At 36.8% G+C, this 19,631-nt stretch overlaps 1 protein-coding gene and 1 long non-coding RNA gene across 2 annotated transcripts in view; one reads left to right on the top strand and one right to left on the bottom strand.

Moving 5' to 3' along the window:
- Nucleotides 1–3,680: 3,680 nt before the first annotated feature.
- Nucleotides 3,681–18,321, bottom strand: LOC116419458. Its single transcript, XR_004229773.1, has 2 exons — nt 18,243–18,321; nt 3,681–3,871 (listed from the first exon to the last, which is right to left on the bottom strand). It is a non-coding gene; the product is annotated as an uncharacterized LOC116419458 (long non-coding RNA).
- The window catches only part of CFAP54 (cilia and flagella associated protein 54), a 299,509-nt gene continuing 297,900 nt past the window's right edge, over nt 18,023–19,631 (top strand). Inside the window, exon 1 of the mRNA XM_031939791.1 lies at nt 18,023–18,657. Coding sequence (XP_031795651.1) covers nt 18,083–18,657 — 575 coding nt within the window. The 5' untranslated portion in view covers nt 18,023–18,082. The remainder of the gene's footprint in view (nt 18,658–19,631) is intronic.

Below are 19,631 nucleotides of genomic sequence, written 5' to 3'. Positions count from 1 at the left end.
TGAAGCTATATTTGAACTTAGAACCTCTTGACTCCAAGGCTCATGGTCTAATCCATTGTACCATTTAATTGCTCCAGATAATCAATTCACAGAAAGAATTAGTTCAACCATCTGAAAACCCTATGGTCTGATTTTCCTGTTTTTCTACATAAATTGAATTTAAAGTTCAGTTTCAGCAGGGAATCATGGAAAACAGGTTATGAATCACTAGTTCTAACACATTCGTATTGATTTGTAAGAGCAGAACCTAAAAATGACATAGCATCATTGATTTTGAATTAAAATGGCCATCAAATCCAATCTTCTCGTTTCACAGATGAGCAAATGGAGGCATAAAGAAATTAATTAGGGGTCAGTTAAATGGAGCTGTGGATAGAACATCAGACCTGAAGTCAGGAGAACCTGAGTTTAAATGTATCCTCAGACACAAAACACTCTCTAACTGCAAGTCCCTGGGCAAGTCACTTAACCCCAATTGCCTCGTTTAAAAAAATAAATAAATAAATAAATTAAGTGACTTGTTCAGGATCACATAGCTAGTAAAAGACAAAGGCTTTTGCTGTTCCAGGGAAAATGCCTCCTCTGTAAGCTCTCTGAATTTCAGGAGTAGAGCATAGATAGAAAATCAATCCTTTCTGGTGCTGTTTTACTTTATATGGACTTGAGAACTTGACTTTTTCAATTAATAGCAAGAAGCAGTCTTTTTCCTCCCTGGATATTTTTTTGCTAGAGAGAACTAGGCCAGTTCTACCAGCTCCCTTCTGGAATCCTGGTACCTTTCGTGTCCAGTCTCCTTTCTCCTCCTTTTCATTTTAAATGACACACTTCATAAATGTGCTTCAAAACAAGGGGAGAGCAGAACTCTTATTCTGACATAATTAGCTGGCACAGGAAGAAGAGCGGGTTGATTTTAAGTGAGGAAGAATTAGATTTAAATCTTGGCTGGGATGCCTATTTCGGGAGAGATCTTACACAAGTCTTGACCTCCCTTACCTTCAGTTTTTTTTTCTTTCTTAAAAATAGTATTTTATTTTTCCAAATACATGCAGAGATAGTTTTCAACATTCACCTTGTGCTCCAAATTTTTTTCCCTCTCTTCCCTGCTCAAGACAGAAATTTGATATAGAGTAAGCATGTGCAATTCTTTTAAACATATTTCCATATTCATCATGTTGCACAAGAAAAATCAGATCAAAAGAAGAAAAAAAAAGATAAAAAAAATCTAGCAAACAACTACAATATAGGATTAAAATACTATTCATCTCCAGTTTTTTTCATATGTAAAATGGAGATTATAATAATACATCTCTTAGTGTTTTTATGAGAATATAACATGGGCTAAAATATGTAAGGATTAAAGTGAAATACTAATACCTAGTTTACCGTGTGTGTGTGTGTGTGTGTGTGCCGCGGCAATCAGAGTTAAGACCTATTGTCATAATTAGTAGGTATCTGAAGCTGGATTTGAACTCAAGTCCTCCTACCTCCAGAGCTGGTTCTTTATTTCCTGCTCCACCTTGCTGCTCCTTAGCTGTAATTTTTAATCTATCTATCTATCTATCTTTTTTTTTTTATATTTGTGGAAAGAGTGGGATCTAATACTGTGAGATTTTACACCTTTTCCCAAACAATGTCCTCTTCTGGCCAAAGGAGGAAGAGGGTAGAAAGGACCTGGCTAATTCATCCCCTCCATTAAGGTGATTCCTTTTCTAGAAAGTGTTATAAAGTGACACATTCCAATTTCTGTTATTTCTCCCATTTTCAACTTGTTTGGTAATTTCCAGAAATCCCTGGAGCCATGGTTAACTTTCCTGGCTTATTGGAACAGATTTCTTGTCTCATGTCATTTCACATAATCCAATGGCTTTAAAAGATTTTTCCCATTTAATCCAAGATTGTTTGATTGATTGGTTGATTGAAATGTTTTCTCACCTAGTTAAGGGACATGAACTAAAACGGGATGGATACATATACAAGCAAATAAAAAGTTCCTCCCCTCAAGGATCTTCTATTCTAATGGAGAAAGAGAACATATAAAGGAGTTCTAGAAAGTAAAAGGGTGAGGAATAAAAATAGTGTGTGTGTTTATGTGTGTGTTGGATATCCTCAAACTGAACAATAACCTAGAACAGTTCTAGTATTTCAGATGGCAAATATACTTTAATATTTCAAAAGATCCTGAACGTTAGCTGTGGTTAGGTCCTCAGAGACCATTTGGTCCCCTGCCAATTTTACAGAAGGAGAAACTGAGGCACAGAGAAATGAAGTGACTTATCCAAAGTCACACAAGCTCTAAATAGCAGAGGGGAGATATTAATTAACTCAGGTCCTTTGACTCCAACTTCAGTTTAAGTGAGACATTAATGGTGAGCTTGATCTCATTTTTGGTTTGTTTTTTTCCCTTTCTTGAAGAAGGTAGGTGGCTTAAGTTTGCTTTTAATTAAATCTCTGACCAAATGCATTTTAAATAACATCCTTTCATTTGGCTTTAGCTATTCTAGGTCAAAAGTTACCTTTCCTTCTTAAATATATAATGTGTTTGCTTTTTAGAAGCTGTTATCATCACATAATAATTGAAAGCAGACCTGACAAAATCCCTCACTAAAGTGTCAGCAGTCAAAATCATTTCACTCCTTTCTTTCAAAACCAAATGTATCTGGGATCTTTCAGGTCCTTATATTCAACTATTTTAATGCCACTTAGTTTTTTTTTTTTTTTTAAATAGCTTATAGGGTAAAGAGACAGTCTGTCACTTATTTTCATTCTTTAAAATGTCAACAGCCATATGCTAATATGAGAGCATCTTTCAAGCTGGGAGAGAGAGGATCATCTGCTGATTTGATTTAATATTTATAAGTGAATGTAGGAGAAAAAAATGGATCTCATCTCTAAATGAAATGCAGATGCTAGGGAGAGTAAAATATATTCAAGGAAAATAATGCAAGAACTGCAATGTAAAAAATCTGTTCCAGATATCTATTTAGGAAGGTAGATAACCCAGCAGAAAGATTCTGGTAGGTCTCACATATAGACACCTTAAAATTTTAGGTAGGATTAAACCTTACCAAAGGATGCCCAGAAATTGGAAAGGATTTATTTGTATCTCTGAAGCCCAACCACAGAAAAAGAAAAGGAGCTGATTTTTTCCCCCTGAATTTTATATCAGTAGATAGAAATTTGCATTTTAGCATCCTAATTTGCATACCATTTAAAGTTAAATTGACTGCAATTTCAGATATGTATTATGACCACTTTAGGGCTAGAATGGTGCTAAGGGATTTCTTATGCATGAAAACTGCCTTCTAATGAATTTATTCTTCAGGAAGAGATGCTAAAATGGGAATGAACATACTCCAAAACGGTGTTAAGGAGAGGATTTGGCAATTTGGATAGCATCACCGAGTGGTAAAAATTTCATTGTCCAAAGGGATGGATGATGGTGGAAGAAAAGGAAGGTGCTAGACTTTTAAAATGTAAGCAAGGATTTATTTTGAGCCCACAGTTACTCAGCTGAATAGTATTTGGTGCCCTCTACCTACAGTTTAATACACATGGATCTATGAAACAAGAAAACAGAAAATGGTCTTGAATTTTGTGTGATTCCCTTTGGATTCTTTAGTCAGTATGGCTGAATTTTAGGAAAAAAAAGGAGCAGATATTAAGAATTATCTATTCAAAAATTATAATCTGTGTTTATTGTTTATTGATTATGAATTAATATGTAGGAGAGTTTACAGCATGACTCAGGTGTCTGAATTTGGGTTTTTTGTTGCCTTAGATGTCCAGGTAATCAGATGTTGGTGGAGAATTATGTCCATTGGTTGACAGGAGTCCCTTGGGCTTTCTCCTTGGACGGCAGTTCCATCCATTCCTATAAGAGAAGTGACTATCTCAGATAGTATGACAAAAAACAAATGCACTGGGGGGGACAAAGGAGAAACCAGAGCTACTTCAACCACTACCTTGGCAACCAACTTGAGAGGTCAATTGAGTCACCGGTGCCATGATAAATAAAGCATGAGAGAGGCGCCAACAAGGGGAACAAGATAAAAAAGACCCTGAGATAGCAAACAAAGACTAAACCAGACAATTGACATAGTCAGACCCAAGGGCTACTGAAACAGAACTGGTGATTTATACTCTCTGTTTTCCGATTCCTTCTGGCTCTTTTTCTTTCAAGGAAGAGATGAGCTTCTTTTCTCATTTTTTGTTTTTTAAGAGTTTATTTTGTTTTCTGTTATCTTATTTTATTTACAAAAACAGAATAATATAATTACAGAATAATGCAAAAAAAAATATGATAGCTAATTGTGCTATTGCTGTAATCCAGGTTTGCCTCGTTTGTATAACTCAGAGAGGCCCTTAAGAGGACTTAGTAGTATGTATACTGTGCCTAATATGGAAGCCTCTGCACCTTCTACTATGTGGGTGGGTGTCTAGGACCCAAACCCAATATAAATCCAGTATATATATATATATATATATATATATATATATATATATATAAACAAATCAAACATTTACTGATAATAAATTACAATTTCATGACCCCCACATTCAGTTATGAAATCCCACATGATACAGCGATCCAGTTTAAGAAGTTGGACTAGAGCACAATCCCATTTTCAGCTCTAAAATCTACAACTAGTTTACTCTAATCCTTTCCCAATACTCAGAGACCAGGTAGCATAAAGGGGAGAAAAGAATTATACTTCCCAGATGTTGGGGAATAAATGTACATATTTGTGATTATACTGTTTGAAGTAAATATTTCAGTGTAAAAACTAATTGGATTAGTGACTAAATGAAATTAGGGTACAGGGAACACATCCCCTAAAACTAAGGGAACAATATTTGTGGAGGCTGGAGCTAATGGTAGAGAGCCTAGATTCCCTCACCCCTAATGCCACCTAAGGGTACAGAAAAACTCTGGGAAAATTTCAAATCCAACCTACCTAGCCCTCAAGTTGTGGGAGGTCAGAGTAGTAAGTATCCAAAACACCTTTTGCTTAGGTCCCAGGTACCCTGGATGGAACCTTTCCTGGCAGAATTTGGAGGCTCCATACAAACAAAAAGAATTTTATTGAATTGTATTTTTATAACTTGTCAAAGGCAGAAATGAGGGAAATTGATCTAGACCAATATCTAGCAGCTTAGTATGGATTGTGGGATGAACTAGTGCTGATGATTGGAGAGAAAGGGACAGATCTGACATAGAACTGATTGGCTTTGGCTGAGTCAGGGTGATGAGATATGGGAATTGAACACCAAAATATATTGAAGTTTTGGCTGATTTTACAAGGTGTCTCAAAGGAGTTTGTTATCTCAGACCAACTCCAAATCAAGAAGCAAAGATTTTATTCATGTTGGTACTGAGCTAAATTCCAAAAGGAAGTTTAGTCATTAACAAGGGGGAAAATGCAGGTTAAATTCCCAAGTGGAATTTACCATTAATAAGGGAGAAGACAGCATATGGCAGGTAAAATTCCTAATGAATTTGCCATTAGGACATTTAGTAAATGAGCAAAGCTCCTAATAAACCAGACATTATGCCACTTCCTAAGCAGGTTAAAGGAGTTAGTAAAGAAGTGGAGAACCAGTAGGTTCTTTTATAGAAAAAAAATAATTTTGAGGTTGACATCTATAGCTTGGCCTTTTGATTGTATATAATAACTGTAGGCTCAGGATAATTTTGTCAATGCAAGAAATTTAACAAGGACCCCCTTCAACAAAGGTCCACTTAAATTCCACAAAAGCCTTCTCCTGTCAATGGCCCTTCCTGTGGCCCACCCAGCTACCAAAGACCTGGGGTCTTTTATTGGGATCTTATTTATTCCATCAGGGGGATAGTGAGGTAGAGTCTTATTCGACCGAGGATTTGAACTGGGGTCAGTGGAAAATTGGTACAGTCTTGAAAAATATAGGGAACTATGAAGGAGGAAGGTCAGATTTAGGGGTGAGGATGATGACTTTGGTTTTGGACCTGTGGAATTTGAGATATGATCAGGAGCTCCAGGTGAAGCTATCTTGCAGGTAATTGATTCAAGGATGTCAGTCAATCAGTCAATAGAGATTTCTCAAGAGCCTATAATATGCTATAGTTATATAACATGTTACTATAACTCATAACATAGGTTATAGTTATGCTACAATTTAACTTAACACATACTATGCTAAGTGCTGGGTATATAATGAAGAGCAAAAGGCAGTCCCTGTTCAAAAAAAAAAAAAACAAAAACAAACTCATGGTCTGATACGCATATATATTGTAAATCATCAATAGAGGGAAGGCACTAGAATTTAAAGGGGATGAGGAAGGCTTCTAGGAGAAGATAGGATTTTAACTGAAATTTGAAGAAAGCCAAGGTAGCTAGGATGGGGGACAGCCAGTGAAAATGTATGGACTTGGCCCTTGAGTCAGAAGAATCTGAGTTCAAATCTAGCCTCAGGCACCTAGCACTAGCTATGTGACCCTAGACAAGTCCCTTAACCCTAATTGTCTTGCCAAAAAAAAAAAAAAAAAAAAAAAAAAAAAAAAAAAAAAGAAAAGGAAAATGTCTGGACTTGAGAAATGGAATATCTTGGTAAAGTGCAAGGAGACCACCATCACTATGTCACAGGCTATGTGGAGGGGAGTAAGAGGTGAGAAGACTGGAAAATGAGGAAGGGTACAAATTATGATAGAGCTTTGAATGCCAAACAGAGAATTTTACATTTGATGGTAATGATTTTAGGGAACTGAAGTTTATGGATTAGATCTATGCTTAGGGGAAATGGGAAACATAGTAAACCAATTTAGCTGTCTTTTTCTAGTCCCGGGACTAGATCCCGAGAATTATTATCTCTATCAACTCTAATGACTTAACAGTTTGTAAAGATTCTAACATCACTTCTGCCCTTCTGATACCTTAGGTAACACTCCACTGCCAGGCTACAGTCCTGACATTGCTAACTATGTCAGGTTAACTTAACAGCTAACTCCTGATTCTAGGTGAGCTGTAGTAATGAGCCGGTTGCTTGCAACTAGGTCAGGATGACCTACAAGACATCATGAAAAAAAACCATTTTCATTTAACTTCAAATTTGGTTGAAGTCCATCAATCCCCATTAGGATAGATCCCACCTTTCCCCCATCCCCATCCATACCTTTTGGATGATTCTTTTCCTTTCTCTCCCATAGATTAGTGATTCTTAACCTAGGATCCATCAACTTAATTTTAAAAATGTTTGGTAACTATTTCCAATAGAATTGATGAGCTATTGATTTTGAAAAACATAGAAAGATTTAGACCTATGAAGGAAGATGATATTCACTTTCAGAATAACAAAGGACAAGTAGAAATAAGCATAATACAGTTTTACACATATGTGTATGAGTGTATTTGTCTATATATATAGGTTTATAGATATCTATGCATGTGTGTATATATGTATAAGATATCCAGGTGTAATTGCAGTTTTCTTGGAGGAAGAGAAAAAAGAGAACTAAAACAAAATAAAAAGTGTACAGCAAAGAACAAAAGAAACCCTACATGGAAGCAAAAAGCTAACAGCTTTAAAATCAGTGTATAATATTTATTATATAGGTTTTCTTGAAATGGAAATTGATTGCTTTTTATTGATTCTTCCCTTATATTCTGCTATGTACATGGTACTTTCCCTCTCTTTTCTTATATTCCCCTACATCTTTTCTTTTTTCTCCTACATCTTATTTAAAAACTTTTAAAAAAGGATTTTTAAGATAGCCTGAACCACAATTATAAGTAGGGATTTTTAAAAAAGTATATGTTAAATTTAATATGGCAGTACCAAGAGGTTTCTTCTCAACATCCTTCTTTCTTCTGTGTATTTTTGAAATGATTCATTGATACTTTTTTTCCTCCTTTTTATTTGGGCATTATTATGACTTCCCCCATATCTTCTTACTCAGTTTCCCTCCACTGTTCCTATAAATCTCTCCCTATTCTTGAAAAGATTAAAAAAAAATCTTCCTTATGTCAAATCCTAGACTGGGCTTGGAGTCAGGGAGACCCTAGTTTTACTACACTCAAAAGAGCTATAAACTGTACATACCCTTTGATCCAGCAGTCTCACTACTGGGTCTGCATCCCAAACAGATCATAAAAAAGGGAAAAGGGACCCACAGGTGGAAAAATGTTTGTGGCAGTCCTTTAGTAGTGGCAAGAAACTGGAAACTGAGTGGATGTCCATCAATTGGAGAATGGCTGATTATGTTTTAAGTTATGTTTTATGAATGTAACAGAATATTATTGTTCTGTAAGAAATGACCAGCCGGATGTAAGAAATGACCAGCAGGATGATCACACAGAGGCCTAGAGAGACTTACCTGAACTGATGCTAAATGAAGTGAGTAGAATTAAGTGAACAATGTATACCATAACAACAAGATTATGGGACGATAAACTGTGATGGACTTGGCTATTCTTAGGAATCCAGGGATTCAAAACAGTTGCAATACACGGGATGGAAAATGCCATTCATAGCTAAAGAGAGGAAAAAATAGAAACTGAATGTGAATCAAAGCATAATATAGTCACCTTTTTTATTTGTTAGCTTTTTCTTTCTTGTAGCTTTTTTCCCTTTTGGTCTGATTTTTCAACTACAACATGATGAGGATGGAAATATGTTTGAAAGGATTGCTTGCTGTCTTGGGAAGAGGAGAGGAAGGGGAAGGAGAGAGAAAAAATCTGGAACACAAAATCTTGCAAAGATGAATGCTAAAAACTATCTTTTAATCATACAAATACATATTCCTATATTGGATTTACATTTTTTTTTACCAAGTTTAACATATATTGGATTACTTGCCATATAGAAGAGGGAGTGGGGGGAAGTGGGGGAAATTGGAACACAAGGTTTTGCAAGGGTCACTGGTGAAAAATTATCCTTGCATATGTTTTGAAAATAAAAAGCTTCAATAAAAAAACAAAAACAAACTATTTTTATATGTATGGGGAAAAATAAGATACTATTAAAAAAAAAACCACCTGAATTCTAATTTTGATTCAGGTATTTACTAGTTGTACTAGTCTGGCCAAGTCTTCAAGAGACTTTCAGTTTCAGTTTTTTGATATATGTAAAATTAGAATGATAATAGCACCTGTCTCACAAGATCATTGTGAAGACCAAATCAGATAATATGGAAAGCATTTTGTAACTCACAATGCCCTATATAACTACCAGCTATTATTTGTTTTCCCCAGCTATTATTACTGCTATCCTGACTGTTCACCTTACTTGAAGTCTGCCATATACCTCTCCAAAGCCCTTTGGGCTACTCACAATGCTCCTCCAACATGTGGGACCATACAATTTCAGGGGACTATTTGTATACATATAGAAATATATTGGTAAATGTTTAACACTTGGCTCTCTGGGGGAAAAATGGATCTCAGTACACTATTAATATTTTCTCCATTACTTTTGGAAGTCTAGACAATTGACAGAATAATAAATCAAGCTGATTTGTAGCACTTGCTGATTTCTGAGGTGCTCCCACTGGAAATCTAACAATCTGCTCATGAGTTGGTTTGAAAAGGCTCCAGTATTGTGCTGGATTGTGTACAATATTGTGCATAATCCCCTTGGGTCCAGCCTGGTAGCCCTATTGAGAAATTCCTTAGCAATCGTGGTATACCAAAAACACCATTTTAAAGTACTGCTGGGAACAGGTTCTTATTGTTTTTAACATTGTTTTTTTCTTGAACAAAAATAAAATATTCTATTTCATGGATTATTTGATTATCAAAGGAAAAACATTGTTTCTTTCCTTAGTACTGTTGACATATTCAGGATAGCAAAAGAAACAATATTTCAAGCCTTAGAATCTCATCATAACTTTGATATAATTTTATTGTTCAGGATGCTAATAATCAAAGGTTCTTCTGGATCCTCCCCATTTCTTTTCTGTGGTTCTTTTGCAAGCTATTTGAAATAGATAACTGTTGGAAGCCTTTAACAGAAGGAGGAGGCATATTGAAGAGATTTTAAAGGGAACAATGATGGTGGCTTTTCCCTGATGCAGATTTAGCAAGACTTATTTGATTTTGTTTGGGATCATGTGGAAATAACCAAAAAGGGGTGGGATGGGAGGAGCAAGTCATTGAATTTTTGAATAGGACAAAACATTTATGTCTTTGGTTCAGGCCAGAAAAGAAAAGCTAAATCTGGCTTATAATAAGTATGGATATAATATATTCTTCCTCTGATAGTAAATTTGGATGAAGAGAGTACCTCACATCCAACAGTGACTTTAATTATAAGGATAGAGCTGTTTACATTTTAACACTGTTGGGGACAATTGTTGCCATAATACAACGTGCTAGAGTAAGGGAAATGGCTGTGAAATATAAAGATATTATAATCACTGGATCTAATTACAAGGAAGAGCAAACAATCCCAAAAAGCTGAAAATTACTTCAGATATTATTTCAAATGAACAAAACTAGGATCTTGTATTTTACCAGTGGGATGACTCAGAATGTAGTTTCTATGTTAGCTAGGATCCAAATATTGCCAAGCTAATTATTGTTTCCTTTGTAATTATTCACAAGGAGGAAAAGAAATAAAATTAATTTTTCAACTTAAATACTTAAATTTCATTAATCTCAAATTTCACTATAGGTTAGCTAATCTCAGATTGACCCTTGAATCCTGGACAAGTTGATTTCTTTATCAATGCTCTAGGCAACCCTTTAAGATTAAGATTCAGAGAAGATATTGCTATCATCAGGAGGAATTTCTTTTTTTGGAAGCAATATGCCAATGAAATGACAGGTACTATCCATAGCTTAAGTTTGTATAAAGCCAGGTTAGAGGGAATAGCCAGAACTGGGGGGGAAAAAACCATGTCAGAGACCACCATAGTCCAATGTAATTAAGTGATTGATTCTGGAGTCTGAAGACAATAATTGAAATACCATCTGTTGATTCTGAAATCAGAGTGCTTGAATTTAAATCCTGCCAGTGTCATAATTTTGGGTGACCTTAGATGAGCTTTTTGATTTTTTTTCTTTTTATAGTATTTTATTTTTGCAGCACATGGAAAGATAATTTCCTATATTCACCTTTGCAAAACTTTGCGTTCTAAATTTTTCTCCCTCCCTCCTTAACCCTCCCTAAGATAGCAAACAATCTAATTTTGATTAAACATGTACAATTCTTAACATATTCCTTTTTGTCATGCTGGGCAAGAAAAAATCAGATCAAACTATGAGAAAGAAAGAAAAAACAAAAACAAAAACAAAGCAAACAACCAAAAACAACAAAAGATGAAAATACTCTGCTTTGATCCACATTGAGCCTCCATAGTTCTCTCTAGATGAGGATGGCTCTTTCCATTGCAAGTCTACTGGAATTGTTGAATCATCTCATTGTTGAAGAGAGCCACGTCCATCAGAATTGATCCTCATCTAGTCTTGTTGTTGCCATGTATAATGATCTCTTGGTTCTGCTCATTTCACTCAGCATCAGTTCACGTAAGTCTCTCCAGGTCTCTCTGAAATTATCCTGCTGGTAGTTTCTTACAGAACAACAATATTCCATAACATTCATATACCATAATTTATTTGGCCATTCTCCAACTGATGGGCATCCACTCAGTTTCCAGTTCCTTGCCACTACAAAAAGGGTTGCCACAAACATTTTTGCACATACAGATCCCTTTCTCTACTTTAAGGTCTCTTTGGAATATAAGCCCAGTAGAAACACTGCTGGATCAAAGGGTATGCAGTCTGATAGCCCTTTGGGCATAGTTCTTGGGGGTGCTTTTAAACTTCCTCTATTTTCTTTTTTTTTCCCCCTGGTAAGGTAATTGGGGTTAAGTGACTTGTTTAGGGTCTCACAGCCAGCAAGGGTCCCGTATTGGAAGTCCTCCTGACTTACCAGCTGGTGTTCTATCCACTGTGTCACCTAGCTACCCCCTCCTGTATTTTATCTATAAAATTAGAAAGTTGAATTAAGCAGCTTCTGAAGTCACAGAATCACAGAATATGAGAATTGGAAAGTACCACAATAGGCATGTAATCTCATCCATATACAAAAGAAATCTCTAACAAATCTATAATATACCCTCTGTTTGAAGACCTCCAAGAAGGGGTTATCTATGTCATTTCAGAGTCCTGCCCCAATCAGATTAAATGTATCAGGAAATAATTAACAAAATAAAATAAACATACAATGTGCCATGGATAATATTATAGTTTAAAACTCATTCAACATGTGGCCTGTAGGAAATTCTCATGTACATTCAGTTCAGGGACTCCCATTTTTGTATAAATAGAACCCCTTCTGATTGAGTTCAACCAATTCTAGATGTTAAAGTTGATCTGCTCAGGGGGCACAGAGCTAATAAGGGGCAGAGTTGGGTCTTCTGACTTGATACTTAGGACAATTTAAAATATTTTACTTCTAGCTGACATATTTTTGAGTGTTTGTAATACTATACTTGGTAGTATTTTGTTTACAAGAAAATAGGGTCTCTGTTAATTATTCCACAGTTACTGTAAGGAAAGGGTTGAAACTCTCAAGATTTCATTTTTAGTTCCCTAACATTTTACTGAAATGTCCTGGGAAAAACTTTATTAATTACTTTATTTAGAGTAATAAAAATTACTTTATTCATTGTTACTATGATCAAAGAATGATTCTCCTCCTCCCACTGAGAATGTGGTTCTGACTTGCCTAGAAGAGGAAAAAGTCCATTGCCTCCAATAGGGGACAGTGATATTTAATTATTAACACCATCACTGTCATCAACTTCAGTGACTATTTGAGCACAGTGAATATTTTGTATTAGGCCAGCACTAAAAATTAGCACAGGCCCATAGAGCTTGAAAGAAATCAGGTCAGATTAAAATAAATCAGATTGTAGGCCAGGGAGTCTTATTGAAAATGGAAAATTGAACTTAGTAGCTAGCATTAGTGCTTGCTTGTCCTCAAATTAATGCATTGTTTGTAATGGTGACAAAAGTGAGAATTTTGATTGTTAAAAAGCTCTGCTTTAAGCTGACACATTTTCGAATGTCTATAATACTGCATTATTCTGTTTACCAAAAAATAAGGTCTCTGTTAACTGGTAACTTTTATTTTAAATTCATTAAATATAAACTTGGCTATGATTTTTTTTTAATGCTCTGCTCTGAGGTTTAGAACGAGGCATACATTTCAAGATATGATGGATGCACTAAATATTTATTTGTAACAAGGGGAGGGATTCTTTGGGTGGAAGGAAGGGGGAGAGAGAGTGAATGGATAGTGTTAAAAATATGGAAAATAAAATAAGAAAAAAAAGACTACCAATTAAAAAGAAAAAAATTCAAAAGGGAACACAAAAGTTTTATTATTTTCTTACTAAATGTTACCTATATTTTAAAACAAACTGCACATTAGCAAAAATTAAGTTTCATCCACAATCTTTTTTTTGGTACTAGCATTAGTGCTTGCTTGTCCTCAAATTAATGCATTGTTTGTAATGGTGACAAAAGTGAGAATTTTGATTGTTAAAAAGCTCTGCTTTAAGCTGACACATTTTCGAATGTCTATAATACTGCATTATTCTGTTTACCAAAAAATAAGGTCTCTGTTAACTGGTAACTTTTATTTTAAATTCATTAAATATAAACTTGGCTATGATTTTTTTTTAATGCTCTGCTCTGAGGTTTAGAACGAGGCATACATTTCAAGATATGATGGATGCACTAAATATTTATTTGTAACAAGGGGAGGGATTCTTTGGGTGGAAGGAAGGGGGAGAGAGAGTGAATGGATAGTGTTAAAAATATGGAAAATAAAATAAGAAAAAAAAGACTACCAATTAAAAAGAAAAAAATTCAAAAGGGAACACAAAAGTTTTATTATTTTCTTACTAAATGTTACCTATATTTTAAAACAAACTGCACATTAGCAAAAATTAAGTTTCATCCACAATCTTTTTTTTGGTACTAGCATTAGTGCTTGCTTGTCCTCAAATTAATGCATTGTTTGTAATGGTGACAAAAGTGAGAATTTTGATTGTTAAAAAGCTCTGCTTTAAGCTGACACATTTTCAAATGTCTATAATACTGCATTATTCTGTTTACCAAAAAATAAGGTCTCTGTTAACTGGTAACTTTTATTTTAAATTCATTAAATATAAACTTGGCTATGATTTTTTTTTAATGCTCTGCTCTGAGGTTTAGAACGAGGCATACATTTCAAGATATGATGGATGCACTAAATATTTATTTGTAACAAGGGGAGGGATTCTTTGGGTGGAAAGAAGGGGGAGAGGGAGTGAATGGATGGTGTTAAAAATATGGAAAATAAAATAAGAAAAAAAAGACTACCAATTAAAAAGAAAAAAATTCAGAAGGGAACACAAAAGTTTTATTATTTTCTTACTAAATGTTACCTATATTTTAAAACAAACTGCACATTAGCAAAAATTAAGTTTCATACACGATCTTTTTTTTGGTACATTTGTATATTTATTATTCTGAGGTTGATCTGGTAATAAGTTTGGTTCTTGGAAGTAATGAAGACCTACATATATATAGATAAATATACGAACAAATTATAATTAGTTATTAGTAATCACTGAAGATAAATTATTGAATATTAATCAATAATTGCTCAGGAGAAATGACAATAAAGGATGACTCATCAGAGAGAACTAGCATTGAGAAGAAAATAAGTTTTATTAAGCACCTACCCCTACTATGTGCCAGAGGAGCAATTAGCATTTATATGGTACTTATTTTATTTGGTACACATTTTTAAAAAATATGGTGTTTTAAGGTTTACTAAGTGCTTTTCAAGTATTTTTATAGCTAAGTGGCTCAGTGAATGGAGCCCCGGTACCTGGAATCAGAAAGCCCTGAGTTCAGATCTAGTCTTACTAGTTGTATGACCCTGGGCAAGTCACCTCACCTTGTCTGCCTCAGACTGAAATGAAAAACCACTCAAGTATCTTTTCCAGGAAAACCCCAAATGGCATTAGATAGGAAGTCAAACAATTAAACAACAATAATACTATGGCCCAGCTACTATGATAAGTAGATTAGTGATAACTATCTCATTTGATTCTCATGACAACCCTGTGAGGTAAGTGCTATGATTACTCACATTTTACAGCTGAATAAACTGAGGCAGACAGATGTTGAGGATCTAGGTCTGAATCTTGCCTGGGCAAGATGGGGCAAATCACTTTCCTCATCCATAATGATATTCTAAGTTCTTTTGTGATTTTAAGTACACTGTGATTTTAGGTCAGGCCTATATTCTCTCCATTTTAAGACTTGGAGCATCTGGCCTTTTATCACCTAGGAAATGTGGGGGAAGTGGAGAAAAGAAGGAAAGGCAGACTCCTTCCATCTCTTTCACTATAGGCTTTGTCAATGAGGGAACAATGAAATGAAATAATTAATGCTGTCTCCTGCTATTTGAAATTCAATATTCAAGGCACGACATGCGTGGAGTTAATAACAGCTTTAAACCAATTTTATCTTATTTTGCTTAGAAGAGACTTAGAAGCTTCCTGGGCAGCCCGAGGTTGAGAAACACAAGTGGAACAGACAGGGTAGTCAAGTTGGGGTCCTCAGGCTAGTGAGGGCAGAGAATATGACATCATGACATCCTAGATCTGGGACTGAAAGATCATCTAATTCAAAGCTTCTTAAACTGTGGTCATGTAACTAAATGTGGGGATTGTGAAACTACGATTTATTATCAGTATGTTTGATATTTATTTCTATATTGTATTGTGTAAAAATTTCTTGGGTTAAAAGTGGAAAAAGTTTTAAGAAGCCTTGCTCTAGTTTACCAAATACTTTTTTTTACAGCTGAGTTAACTGTAGGTTTGTCTGATCATGTAAATAGTCAATGATAGAGCTAAGATCCCAGCTCAAGTCTCTTGACTAGAAACTCAGCAAGCTCTTCCTTTTAGTGGGACTCTGGCATATTGGCAAATTTATTCCATTTTCCATTCCTGTTTTGCCTTCTTCTCTTTGTCTTGTTTCACCTCACCTCTCCCAGTCCCCGATGAAGTCCTTCCTTTTTTCAAAACCCAACTCAAAGATCACCATTTTCATAAAGGCTTCCAGGATCCTTACCATTGTGATCTTTACCATCATCCCTCCTTCCTCAAACTTCTAGCTTGTTTTGGACCCTTCGAACTAATTTCAGTTTTTCTCCTTTCATAATTATTTGTGTACATAAATCCCATTGCTCCAATTAGATTGCAAAAGCCTTGAAAATGGGGACATACAATTTTCTATGTAGACTCAGGCTTAAGGGATTTGCACTTGTCCAGAAGCTTAATGCTTAAATTGAATTGTCCTTATTCATTTACGCATTTTTAGAATTATGTAATATGTAATGAAATTCAATAATGTAATACTTTGGCAATATATAGTATAATGTAATGCTTTAATTGGCAGTTAGATACTTGATACATGGCAGATGTGTGATAAATGTGAGTCCCTTTTCATTCTTCTTAAAGTATGACTGCACAAGGGGAAACCAGGAGACTTCTTCAGGGAGTCAGGTGAAAACTATTTCATAATGATACTAAAATATTTTCATTTCTAATATATCTGTCTGTCTATATAAAAATATATCTATCTTTAGATATATCTATATATCTAATATAAATGTAATCCACATATACAAGAGTTCTTTGGGTTATGTCCTCCATATTTCTAAATGTAAAAGGATCTTAAGACCAAAAAGGTTAATTATTAATGTAATGAAAAAATTCTGCCAAAAACCTTTGGCGATATTGGTTCAGATTCTCATCTTTCTTTTTTTTTTAATATTATAATAACTTTTTATTGACATAACCCATGTCAGGGTAATTTTTTTTACATTATCCCTTGCACTTACTTCTGTTCCCATTTTTCCCTCCCATCCTCCACCCCCTCCCCTAGATGGCAAGCAGTCCTATATATGTTGAATATGTCCTAGTATATCCTAGATACAATATATATGTGCAGAATCAAACAGTTCTCTTGTTGCACAGGGAGAATTGGGTTCAGAGGGTAAAAATAACCCGGGAAGAAAAACAAAAATGCAAACAGTTTACATTCATTTCCCAGTGGTTTTTTTTTTTTTTTCCCTTTGGGTGTGGCTGCTTCTGTCCATCATTGATCAATTGAAACTGAGTTAGGTCTCTTTGTCAAAGAACAGATTCTCATCTTTCTTAGTTTTCTCACCTGCTAAATACTCTAGTCCTAGTAATCTTATACAATGTTGTAACTTTTATCCTAGTAATCACAGGGTTGTAAACTCCAATGAAATTATGACTGTAATTTAGTTTAGCTGTGTCAGACTTTTTATGTTTAACCTCATTTGGGATTTTCTTGGCAAAGATAGTTGGTCATTTCCTTCTCCGGCTCATTTTACAGGTGGGGAAACTGAGACAAACATCGGCTTGCCCAAGATCACACAGTTAATGTCTCAAGGTGCAATTTGAACCCTAGGCTCAGTGTTCTATCCACTGCTTCATTTATTTCCCACTATTATGTATGTAAAGTGCTTTTCAAACTAATTATTATTATTATATTATTAAATATATAATTATATAATTATTATTATTGTTGTTATTATATTTTATTATTGTTTTTGTTAATAAATTGTTAATAAACAATCATATTGTTTATTATTGTATTAATTACTATTATTATTATTGTTGAGTGGATGCAGAATGTATTAGTGATGACAATGTTCTAAGTTGTTTTAAATGTTCTAAAATACGGTGACTAATATAATTATTATAATATGAATAGAATAATATATATTACGGTTATACTGTATTGATAAAAGAGCATGAGGGTTAGATTAGATGGCTCCTAAGGTCCCAGCTAGCTCGAAACCAGTCCTTGGGGGGATGCACCCAAGATTCCCGGTTCCACCAGCCCGGGATGGATGGGAGAAGGCCGCGCAGCCATCCTCAACCAGGGCACGGCTCTCCCTACCCCACATTCTCCCGGGCGCCGCTCCTGATAGGCTACTGGTTGCTAGGAGACCGTCTCCGCGCAACCTCCCGCGTTCCCTCAGAGCAGGCGTCCACCCCGTCGGTGAGACCATGGATACTCTAAAAGTCCCGGAGGAGTTGACCCCGACCTCAACCTCGAGCAGTGCCTCCCCAAGCTCGTCTTCCGGCGGCTCGGGGTCCGAGTCGTCCCCGACCCGCAGCACGTCGCCGGTGTTAAAAGTGAGCATGCCCGCCGTGTACCCTAACTTACAGTCGGAGAACCTCTCCGTCTACAGGAGCCCGCCCCCGGAGAGCGATCAGGCGGAGGCCCCGGCCCCGCCCGAGCCCGCCTTGCCGGCCCTGCCGGCCCCCAAGCATCGCAAGGCCGCCACCGAGACTCCCACGCTGCTGTCCATCACGCGGCCGCTGCCGATCCGGGCGCTGCTCAAGCGCTACCTGGAACGCCGCGAGTACTTGGAGTACGAAGGGGGCATCCCGCAGCCCTCGCCGCTCAGGGCCAGCTACATTACCGAACTGCCCGCGGCCTCCTTCTACGGGCCCCTGGACGCCAAAAACCCTCTGCTCGTCAACTTCGAGAAGGAGGTGCAAGGCGTGCTGGGTTTCCTGCGCAGGAAGCAGGGCCAGGACTCCACCCTCCAGGACCGGCAGAACTTTCAGCACCGCGGGTAACCGCGGGCGGGAGGCGGGAGGGGCGGGGCGGGGCGGGGCGTCGTTGCTAGGAGACGGAGATGGGGGCGGGGACGATGTGGGGCACGGAGCCTGGAAGAGGGGGAGGAACAGAAAGGAGGAGGGACAGAAAGAGGAGGCGGCGGAGGGATAACAGAAGAGGACCATTGCTCTTAATAAGGGCGGAGGCATTGGAAGAGGAGGAGGGGAAACAGAAGGAGAAGGAGGGATTACAGACAGGATTAGAAATGGGAGAGGTGGAGGAATAGGAGGAATAGGAAAAGAAGGAGGGAAGTGGGAGCAGAAGGAGAAGGAGGGATAACAAAGCCTTAGAAATAGGAGAGGAGGAGGGATAACACAAAGAGGAGAGGAATAAAGAGAGGAGGAGACAAAAAGGAGGCGGAGGGATAGCCAGAGGAATGGAAATAGAGGAGGAGGAATAAGAAAAGCGGGAGGAGGGATAACAAAAAGGATTAGAAATAGTAGAAAGGGAGGAATAGAAAAAGGAGGAGGAGGGATAACGGAAAAGAGGAGGGGAATAAAGAGAGGAGGAGACAAAAAGGAGGCGGAGGGATAGCCAGAGGAATGGAAATGAGAGAGGAGCAGGAATAAGAAAAGCGGGAGGAGGGATAACAAAAAGGATTAGAAATAGTAGAAAGGGAGGAATAGAAAAAGGAGGAGGAGGGATAACGGAAATAGGATTAACAATAGGAGAGAGGGAGCAATAGAAAAAGGAGGAGGAGGGATAACAAAGAGGAGAGGAATAGAGAGAGGAGGAGGAACAAAAAGAGGAGGCGGAGGGATAACAAGAGGAATGGAAATAGAGGAGGAGGAATAAGAAGCAGGAGGAGGAAGGTGGGGACAGAAGAAAGAGGAGAGAAATAGAGAGAGGAGGAGAGGAAAGAAGGAAAGGAGGAATAGAAAGAAAAAGGAGGAGAGAGGGGAACAGAAGGAGGGAGAACAGAAAGAGGAG

This window comes from Sarcophilus harrisii, chromosome 5 (genome assembly GCF_902635505.1).
Source record: "Sarcophilus harrisii chromosome 5, mSarHar1.11, whole genome shotgun sequence".
Classification (NCBI taxonomy): Eukaryota; Metazoa; Chordata; class Mammalia; order Dasyuromorphia; family Dasyuridae; genus Sarcophilus; species Sarcophilus harrisii.
The sequence above is the reverse complement of the archived record's forward strand: the minus strand, read 5'-3'. Positions and strand labels throughout refer to the sequence as shown.